At 42.6% G+C, this 11,001-nt stretch overlaps 1 protein-coding gene across 1 annotated transcript; it reads right to left on the bottom strand.

Moving 5' to 3' along the window:
* Nucleotides 1-1,494: 1,494 nt before the first annotated feature.
* LOC133913003 (fe(2+) transport protein 1-like) lies at nt 1,495-6,560 on the bottom strand. The gene is made up of 2 exons (XM_062356025.1): nt 5,754-6,560; nt 1,495-2,256 (listed from the first exon to the last, which is right to left on the bottom strand). Exons 1-2 carry the CDS (start codon nt 6,438-6,440, stop codon nt 1,801-1,803), a joined length of 1,143 nt encoding a protein of 380 aa, XP_062212009.1. The 5' UTR covers nt 6,441-6,560; the 3' UTR covers nt 1,495-1,800.
* Nucleotides 6,561-11,001: the final 4,441 nt, after the last annotated feature.

The raw sequence follows: 11,001 nt of genomic DNA, 5'->3' as shown, positions 1-11,001 counted from the left end.
GTTCCATACAATTTCACACACTATTTTACTAATCTCACATCTTATTTTATTTGTCCAGTCTTCTATACCTATCTACGACTTCTTTGAATGGCTCGATATGGAGCAAAATAAAGACCAGAAGCGGTGGGTCGACATGAGCATGCGGTGGAGGAGGGAAGCGTACGAACGCCGGGAGTACAAGCAACAACAGCAGAAACTACAACTAAAGTGGTAGGAGGAGGAGCACATGAGGAAGGCAGCGCAGGAGCTCGCCGCGGCTCAAGCACGCGAAGTAGAGAGGGCAACGAAGTGAGAGAGGGCCCGTCGCGCTAAGGCGGGGGGCCCCGATGCCCAGAGAAAGGGTAAATATCCTAGGTGCACTCAGTAGAGAGCATCTACTATAACCCGGCATATTTTCACTCATTAAGGCATGCTAGGATTAGCAGCGACACACTATTAAATTGATCTTTAGGCGTACCATACATGTCAACGTTTGTTGTCATCGTGTCTTTATGGTTAGGATCTATTCGCGCAGCAACGACAAACCACATGTCCCATGTAATGTTTGTCATCGTATGTAACCTCCGTGCCGGGTATTATGCTAATAGTGCTTCACAACTACAATTGTTAAAAAAAATAGATTTTATATCCTCCCAACATTACATTAAAAAAAATTACTCATATAAGTTTACATCACATAAATAAACAAATATTGACAAATTTACATCGATCCAAAATTTAAAAAAGTAACTACTCTGTGATACCGTTTTGACCACTTTTTGCACAACTAATATTTTTCACCGAATGAATATGCAATATTTTTCAAATTGACGTATAAAAAAATAAATTTTCAAGCGGTGGGGCTCACTGCCCCTGAGAGGGTGGCAAGGGGGCTAACTGTACTCTCAGATGGCGGTAAGGGGTGGCACTGCCACCGTGGCATGCTAACCGCTCTCTGAAAGGGTTGCAGCTCTTTCAGAAAACGGTAGACATATATTTCTGTAAATCTTACCATCAGAAGTCTATTTATTTAAATATTAAATATAAAAAAAAACTCGACATCTTTGTGGTGACAATGGCCGCTGCGAGCGTTTAATCTTCGTTCTTCTCGTGGAGCTTCAAAGCCCGTGACCAATAAGACAGCAACAAATCAAGACGATCGATCGCAACCTTGCATGTGAAGGCTGGACTACTGGATATAAGCTAGCAGAGTTACGTCGTTGTTGCATGGTAAACTGCTGTGTGGGTGTGTGCCGACGCATTCTTTACCGATCGAGTTCAGCATCAGTAACTTCACCTCCTGCGAGACCGAGCTGGTGGCTTGTGATTGTGAACTGGATTAGTGCAGGCGTGGTATACGTAACACACCAAGTAAGGTACATCATCTTCTGTACACAGCCAGTGTTGCGATTTATGAACACAGCAGGCGTGAGCTTTAACATGGAAAAACTCTACCTGTAAATTTGAGGCATAATATCTAACAACCAGGTACAAGTAGTACTATGGTACAGCTGGTGGCATGGACGACTGGTATTATCATGAGCAAAATACAACACTAATCCAGTTCACTATTTACAACAACACAAAACATGTAACCAAATTACGTACACAAAATACAACACTTCTTGTACTACGGACGTCGCACATTTACAGCAACATACATGTTCTGCCGGCTTGCTGCAGCTAGTGATCGACACGGAGCAAAGCTGAAGAACTACATGTCTACATGACCACAAATACTGGGCGCGGACGGTCAAATACATACAGTGGTTGCACTCCCTGTCGCATGCACGCAGATACATATAGTCGTGTCGGCGTACGTCACGCCCACTTGGCCATGACGGACATGCCGCCGGCGCCGAGGAGGACCGCGAGGAAGGACACGAGCTGGAGCCTGACGCTGCCCTGCAGCTTGGGCCCCATGAAGTCGGCGGCCAGGAGCTCCACCAGCGCCATGTAGTGCAGCAGCCCCGCCGACGCCGCGTTCAGCAGGCCGACGACGATCAGCGCCGTCGGGCTGTTCTCTTTGTACACCTTGGTCAGCGCCAGCCCCAGCGCGATCCCGAACGGCGTCGTCGTCGAGAAGAAGAACACCAGCGCCGACTTCATCTTCATGCCATACTCGGCTTGGAGGATGCAGCCGCCGAGGCCCATGCCCTCGAACAGCTGGTGGAAGCACATCGCGGCGACGAGCGGCCGGATGGTGCACACGCTCTGCGACGCGCCCATGCCCAGGCCGATCACTACCGAGTGCACCACGATACCCATCTCAAGAACCTGTATGCGTGCAGCCGTCAAGCGGTGTTGAAGAGAAGGAAATCAGCCATGGAAACATATTCGAAATAAGAAAGTTACTAGCTAGATATAGGACCCCCTGGTCAGAAAAGTTGACTTATGCTTAAGAGAAATCAGATAACTTATAAACTGGGGAACTCCCATGTTTTGAATAGGCTTTTGGTGGGGACCTATTATACATTGCCTCATTAGCCCCGTTCGCACACCACGAGCCCACCCGTGCCACCCCTCCATCGCCTCCCCGTAGCTATCCGGTGTCATCTCTACCGTTGGTGAGTTCTTGCTCACCCCTTTTTCTTCCTCAACTTCGGCGAGCTTTTCTCATCGTGTTCCCCAGCCCCGCCCTCAACCTCCGTCTCCAACGATGTCTCCGCTAACATATTTGTGCCCGTCGCTCACCGCCGCACTAACCTGGTTTCATCGGACTATTTTCATAACTCCACTACCACCTCACCACCCCGCCCACCACCCGCTACTACTGCAGGTCGGCCATTGGCAAGGACATCCCTCTAAGCCTAGAGGTCATCCAATCCCTAAATTCCAATCTCGGCAACCTCAAAACCCTAACCCTAATTCACTGATGAGCTAGAGAATGTCGGAGACACGATGGCGGGGGTGTGCGAATGGGGGCTAACGAGCACCTATGCAACGTATAGTATTCCCGGATTTTGGCTAGCTAGCTGCGTGCTAGTAACTTTGTTCCATCGATAAATAATAAATAAAAGTTCCTAGATATACTTACTATATACTCCCTTTAGTCCAAAATAAATATCAAATTGGGTTAAGTGCTGTCAACTATTTTAAACTTTGACTATAAATTATTTTTTATATATTGAGTTTGGATATTTGAAAATGACACAAGTAGATTTATCTCGAAATGTGCTCTCATAATAATATTTTTTTTATATTTTATCAATATATTAAAAAAATAGTTAAAAATTGTATTTTGTAGACTGATATTTAAAATGATACTTATTTCAGACAGGAGAGATTATATATCTAAAAGCATTTGGTAGAACTGTTAGTCATGGATGTTACTAGTACTACGACCTTCGAACAAAAAAACATAAAATCAATGTGAACCGGACAATCGAGTCTAAGCAGATAGCACATGGTTTTGCAAACTGGTTTAAGTCCACACTACCTGACATGTTTCATAAGTTAAACAACATTGTTATGTGCACACTTAGCTTTCCGTACCTAGCCAGGTACGTCATGTCGTTGGCAGGACATGCATTTGATCTCAGTAAAAATACTTTTTTTAAGTTTCGATAAGACAAAGTCAAAGATGAAACAGATAGCTGTCCGGGTTTTTACTAATTTAGCTGAACTGATATGTTAAACAATTCTACGCACATGGAAAATAAATTTTTCATCAGTTTAGTTATGGTATCTCTAAGCGCATATCTATTGTTTATTTTACAAGTTGGTTCGAAAATATGCTACATAAACAGGCATATAACTTAGGGATTTTTAACAGGTGTACATATAGAACTAGATTCATCCCTCTCTAAGTAGGATACACATCATAATTTTAAAATAAACTTGAAAAGAAAATAACTTTGTCCCCTTCAACCAACCCTCCCCTCTCTCCCATACACATCCCCTTCCATCTTACACTATATGCCATCTTGCTTCGCCAGCCTCCATTCATGGCCAAACGTGCAACAACGACGTACGGTTACCCCTCGACTCCTCGAGGTGGACATGTGAATAAAGATCACTCCATCTTCACCCTCCATCTCAGGATGGCACAGCTTGGGGCCAACACATGGAGCGATGCTGTATGTGTTTATATATGTTGTTACTTTGTGAGTCCATAATTCATTGATTTGAATAGTTAATGCAACTGGTAATCACTATGTAGATAAGTATTATTAGACTTTTCAGTTCGAGATCCAAAGTTTGCAACGACGCTTCAAATATTTTCGCATTGATCCATAGGTGTATGGAATTGATTCCAACACTATAAAAAACAGTTTCTAGAGGCAGGTGATAACCTATTTATAGAGGTATTTAACAAACTGTCTCTGATCGAAGGTATGTGGAAATAGATGATTTTCACAGACATAAAAGAAACTGCCTGTGGAAACCGATTATCAGAGATGGTTCACTTAAAAAATTATATGTGATAATTCCTATTTCCACAGGTGGTTGTTTAAGCGGATCGCTTCTGATAGTTGGTTCTCGAATTGATATTTTTTTGCTCGATCAGAGGTCGCACCGTCGCAAATCACAAGTCACACAATTTTTCATGTGAAATACGAGCATGTGCGGTTCGTGGCACTCGAACCTAGGATATCTCGGCTCGCGTGTTACATCCTTACCATCTCACCACTGAAGTACTAATGGTACTAATAGCATATGCAATTCTTTTGTTCTCTTTTATCTAAAACTACAAACGATTATTTGGACATCTTATGATTTTAAATGAAAAAAATTTAACTACAAAGTTATATATCTTATCGAGAGCTATAATTTTTATATAAAGTTTGTCCTCATCCAACTTCATAAGAAAAAATTATGAATTTGTTATGATAAGCTATCATCTATTACTAGAGACAGTTCATATAATAAACTATCTGTGATAATCATCCTATTTTCAAAGACGATTTACATAAGAAATCATATCTGAAAATAACCTTTTACATAGATAGTTTCTTATGTGAACCGCATATAGTAATCATTCTATTTTCAAATGCGATTCATATAAAGAACCGTCTCTGAAAATGATATTTAATTTACACAGATGGTTCACATAAGGAACTGTCTCTGAAAATCATATCCACAAGCGACTGTCGTAAGAAACTGAAGGGGTTCCACTAACTATTCAGACAGTTTGTCATATGAGCAATTTGTGGAAAGGCATCCTAGATGTTAAAAAATAGTTTTTTAAGTAGTGCAAGTCTCGACACCCTAAAATTGTGCGGCAAACTGAAATCTGGGGATGCCCTATCTATGAGTCGTGTTACAAGGTAATAGTTATAAATCGAAAAACAAATGGCACTTGGCTTAGTTTGCGTTGTTTCTAAAATGCATTTTTTGAAGCTACTAAGTTTTATTAAGTGCTGAAATTATACAGTATAGCACAATAATGTATAAAGATTAAATGCTACTCACTTTCACATGTAGGACTAAATATAATATATATCAAAATGACATATATCAAATTAAACAGTCAGAAGTTTGGACGAATTGGACGAATAATACTTAATAGTTGAATAGTTGCTAATATTTCAATTCAGAATGGGGAGTCGTTATCGGTCTCGAACTACTCCCGAAGGATCTATCTGATATTTAAGCACTAGCATGTGATTGTTTAACCAATCGCGAAGGTTTCCAAACATAATTTAGCTAGAAACGTACGTACCGGAAGGCACCGTTGAGATTCCGCAAGCACGTACGGACGCGGAGGTGCTCTGGGAATCGTGTTAGAAGCTGTGCATTTAACTAGCTTGTCGGACAGCAAAAAGGATTACCTGAACGACGACGCGGTTCCGGCGCAGCTGCACCTTGCTGGCCTCGTTGTCCTCGGGCTTGGCGACCACCGCGGACTCGGCCGCGACGATGTCGCCGTGGCCGTGGCCGTGGCTATGCCAGTGCCCATGTGCCGGGCTCTCATGGTCAGCGACCGCCGCCGCGCCTGCGCGTCGGCCAGAGGTGTTGCCGCGCTTGCTGCTCCGGTTGTAGAAGGTGAGCATGAGCGAGTCCACCATGAGCGTGAACACGGCGGCGAGCATGGCGACGAAGGCGGTGAAGGCGAAGTCGCCCCACGGCTTCTTCGGCAGGCAGGGCGAGCTGAGGTTGTTGAAGGAGTCCGGGAGCACGTGCATGTACCCCGTGGCGAGGATGACCCCCGACGCGAAGGCCTTGACGACAACGAAGAGGTTGCGGTCGGGGCGGAGAGCCGGCACGGCGCGGGAGAAGAGCGGCAGACACACCCCGATCACGCTGGCGACGAGGATCGTCGGGATGGCGATCAGCTTCAGGCGCAGCGCCTTCGGGACGTTGTGGCAAGCGCCGTCCACCGCCGGGTTGGTGCAGGAGGCGTCAGTGGCCACCGGGTCGGTCAGCGCCGTCTGCTGCGCGTAGGCCAGGAAGGGAGAGGCGGCGAGGAGGAGGAGGGTGGCTAGAGGTAGAAGAGCCAGTTGGGTTCGCGGCGACATTTTTGCTCTTAGCTTACGGTTAAACCAGGTGTGTGTTAGCTTAGGTAAAAGCTATAAGTCTCCTTTTGATTTGTGTGTAATCGTGTTAAGCCTGAGCTTTATGCTTGTATTACTTGATAGCTAGGGTACCATATATATAGGCTTGGAATCTGGAGTCACCCGAAGGAGTGATCCACCAGTTTAGTAAAACGACAATGTAATAATGCAATATTTATATAGGATCGATATAGATTATCTGGCCGGTAGCTAGTAGCTATTCAATGTAGATCGGAATAAAGAACGTGTGATGTAGATAGGTGCTGGCTTTCTGGAGTATAATAGACTTGCGTTCAATATGTTGCTTTGAGCTATATATTGACTTAGGAAAGAAATTATAATATAAAATATCTAGATTTAAATCTAAAACTATTCGGTGAGTTTTTTAGCTAGTCGAGTTCTTCATCTGGTCTTGAGAGCTAGAATCTCCTTCAGTTGAGTTGACTTCAATTGGGTTAAACTGAGTTTTCTTGATTGTACCAATGCATGATTATATAGTCGGACGGAGAGATATTGTGTCCTACTTGAATTACTAAGTGTAATCGATTTAATTTGTATCTCTCGGAGTATTCGGAACATTTGATTACTTATCTAGAGTTCCTTTTCCAAGTACATATATCTTCTCCTGGGAGAACAGGTCAGTATAGTACATAGTGGCTTCTAGAAACCTTTGCATGAAAATAGACACATGTACAATAGAGATTATATCTTAAAATATACCATATTTCTAGTAATATTTTGAATCATTAATTATATATCCCTCGTCATGATCTTCAGGATTTCAAAAAAAAAAAAACAGTGCGATCTTTCAGGACACCTTGAGCCACATTTGCGGCAGCTAGCTAAGGGCTTTCTTCTAACAAAAAAAAAATGTGTAGGAGAAAAATGAATTCATTTGGAAGGAAAAGTTCTAGTAGGGGTGTAAATATATAGGATAGGAAAAACACACTTGTAGATTGGAGGAATTATAACGCAGCGTTAGACAAAAATTTCACGCACTGCGTGTTACAAAGTCTTTCAAATATCAAATGTATAAAGTAAAAGTTTACTTGCCTCGTATTCCAATTTGTTAAAGTATAAGTAAATTATTCACCTTTTTCGTTAACTTAGAACTTTTGGATCAATTTGTCCGTATATGCAGCTCAATACAATCGAGTGCATTCTCTCTTGCTCCTTCCTCTGCCTACAATTACTTTTATCGAACAGCAGGAATCGCTCTCAAGTGATGTGTATGATTTCACTATAGGTGGCACCGTGCTCTCGCCCTTTCTATTCCTTTCATGCTGCTCAACACACACAAGGATAGGGAGAGGGTAGTTGACAAATTGGTAAGGGCTAAGTTGACATTGGGACTTCATCATCTTATAACAGACAAGATGGAATAGTCATGGTATATCGTACTGCTACTGTTGCTCAGGTCACGGATGTGCTTACGACCGGCTCAAATAAATATATAAATTTATAAATATGTTGTACTTTGTAGTTGAGTTGCTTGTGTCAACTGGCAACGGATTACTATATTCTTGGATCAATGTTTCGGTCGAACTGTCGAATTCTTTCGAACGAATTTAAATTGTCGATACATTATTAGCTCTGAGGCTAATTATTGGTCGGGTTGAAGCAGTTGGTTCAACTATATTATACATATATCTCGATCGTTGTTTGGCACTTTTCACAGGCATTTGGCTGCAGAACAAGTGCATGCAGCAGCTCAAATGCAATTCTAGACTTGTAAAGAGCGGTACAACTACTTTCTGAATTCTTAAAGTGAGGATTTGCCTCTAGAAGTGGCGTCATTCTGCTTCTCATACTTGCGATGTGAAATCACTTTACAAACGAAATATACTTATTGAAGACGCCTTTCGATCGGCGGCACAACCGCGGAAGGAGGATGAGATCCTCTGCCCGGCTCAGGTGAGGCAGCCTGGGGGGCAGTAACTTGTTTTCACATATGATTCTAGCACCAAAATAGAATTTGAACGATTCCAAATTATAAAGTCACAAGCACCAGAATGAATAGAGTGCAAATTAAGATCCTGAACTACATTTTGAGAGTCCAGTACCGAAAGCGCGACCTTAGTAAGAGACCGTATATAATTAAGCAGCTAATAATGCCACGCGGATAAGCTTGTTTGACATAGTAGCAGGGCATGGATACGCTTGTCGACTTGTATTTGCAATTGAATTGTTCCCGAGACTTGGTTTTTGCTATCCCACCATTATACTTATCTCTTTTCTGCATTGTCGTACCCGTACATATCGGAAAGAAATTCTATAAGACTCTTCATCGAAAGACTACTACGAGACTCTGATCCATAACGCTTTTCCCTGATTAAATGGCTATCACGTATAGCTGAGAGGAAAAAAAAATATATACCATAAAAAAATCTGTATATAAAATCAAATCTCATAAAATTTTCTGCATTACGCGTCGCCGCCCTGCGGAAGCACGTGTTTCGCGGGGGACGGAGAGGCTCGTGCTCCGTGCTCGTGCCGCCTCCGTCCATTCGAGGTCAACTCTATGCTGCTCGCTCGGGCTTGTTCCCAGGACCACACGCAGACTCACAACAAGCCCATCAGACAGCCTTACCAGTTTCCCATTGGCCCAAACTCACGACACGGTCATCTCCAGGGGTCCAGATTACTTCGGCCGACGATCCTCCGTGAATCCATCCATCTGCCCCTGCACGTGACAGCGAGGGAGCCATCGCCAATGCAAGCGGAAACAGATCAAGAAGAGATGGAAGAGTGGCAGGAGGACCTGGTGTGGCAGCTGCCCGATTGAGGACGCGCAAGGCGTGCTGCGCCATCATAACGAGCGACCCCTGCTAGGAATTAAAGTACCAATAGGTATTCAACAGAGAGAATATCCAAAAATTTATCTAGGAAAGTCGGAAGATGGAGTGGGTGCCGAGACATGACATCGACCTTTCACTGGTAGACACTACTGCATAAATAGTTTTATATATCCATCTATCACTGTCGGCTCCTTACGAACTGACGGTAATGGAGTATCACTATCAGTTTGTATCAAGGATCGATATAAAAATTCATTAAAAAAGAACCTACTGTGAAATCTCACATCTATGTATTTGATTCTGTAGTGCCGGACTGGATTATTGGCTAGTCTTATGGTACTGATGTTGTTTAAAAAAAGGTGGTACACTCTGGAAATATAATCCAAAATCCTTCAAAGTAGTAACCATTCATAAAATTTGTGAGCATCAGCTAGCAGCAACTACTTATTCAGCTTTAGCAGTAGACTGCGTAATGCTAGACTATTTGTGAGAAGACTAACACACAATAGAAGTACCTAAAAAATGACAAATACCAGAGGTACTCTTTCTGTCAATTTTATAACCAGCAAAATCTGCATCGGAAAAACCTCGAAGAGAAAATGAAAATGCAGTAGAAAACCAAAGTCCATACTTGAGAGTGTACCTGAGGTACCTCATAATGTGTTTCACCGCTTGGTGGTGAAACGTCATCAATAAAGCTTGGAAGCGCGTGTAGAAACAGACGGCGAAGTGGATGTCCGGCCTTGTCACCGTCAGGTACTAGAGGTGAACTCCCGTTAGTTCACTGCTTCTCCATCTTCATCTAGATAAAGCACAGTCGATGTAGCCATCAGTGTTGCCAAGGGCTACGCGTCGCTCATGTTATTCTTTAACAGCTCATAACATACCCATACTCTAACAAGAAAGACCTAAACCTATCATACTAAACCATGGATGCTTTCTTAAGCACATACAATGATTTATAAAGCTTGTATACTCTGTGAGATTACTTGGGGTGCTTGAAGCCTGGTGGTTGCTTGACATAGACATTTTGCTGTATGAAACTATTTAAGAAAACACTCTTGACATCCATTTGATATAGCTTGAAACCCTGAGATGCCGTAAATGCTAGGAGGATCCTAATGACTTCTAGCCTAGCTCCCGGTGCAAAGGTCTCTTCAAAGTCTATCTCTTCAATTTGAATGAAACCCTAAACTACTAGTCCAGCCTTGTTTCTTGCTACAGACCCATTCCATATATTTGTTTTATGTGAACAGTAAGGGGTAGCTCTACAAGGACCCCAACTTAGTTTCTCTCAAAATTTTCAAGCTCTTTATGCATGACATTGATTCAATTTGAAGCAGATAAGGCATGTCTAACATCATAGGGATCAAATGAAGCAACGGATGCAGAATCAGTAAAATGAGCATGAGAAGCAGATAAACTCATTAGAGTGGAGTGAGCCAGCTCGGATTTGATCCCCTACTTACATAGAATGCCTTCTTAAGATCGGGGCTAGTCCTTATAGTCTTTTTTTTTCTTGACTCCTATTCAACTAAAAAAAGAATGTGATTAAATAACTCAAAAGAATGACTTGATTCTTGATTCCTTGTCTCTACCCCAATAATTACAGTCTTATCTTCTGCAGATTAAAAATTAAGATTTACGGGAGCTACTCATGTCACACCCGGTTTTCAAGAAAACAAACCAGATGCATTCCACATGTATGCCAAGACCAAATTTCCATA

Source organism: Phragmites australis, chromosome 3 (genome assembly GCF_958298935.1).
Source record: "Phragmites australis chromosome 3, lpPhrAust1.1, whole genome shotgun sequence".
NCBI classification, from domain to species: Eukaryota; Viridiplantae; Streptophyta; class Magnoliopsida; order Poales; family Poaceae; genus Phragmites; species Phragmites australis.
The sequence above is the reverse complement of the archived record's forward strand: the minus strand, read 5'-3'. Positions and strand labels throughout refer to the sequence as shown.

Excerpts from the sequence above, each read along its gene's own strand:
- LOC133913003 (XM_062356025.1), bottom strand. The coding sequence starts at position 6,440 with ATGTCGCCGCGAACCCAACTGGCTCTTCTACCTCTAGCCACCCTCCTC. Across the intron at positions 2,257-5,753 it reads GGAACCGCGTCGTCGTTCAG|GTTCTTGAGATGGGTATCGT; the intron begins GTAATCCTTTTT and ends GCACGCATACAG.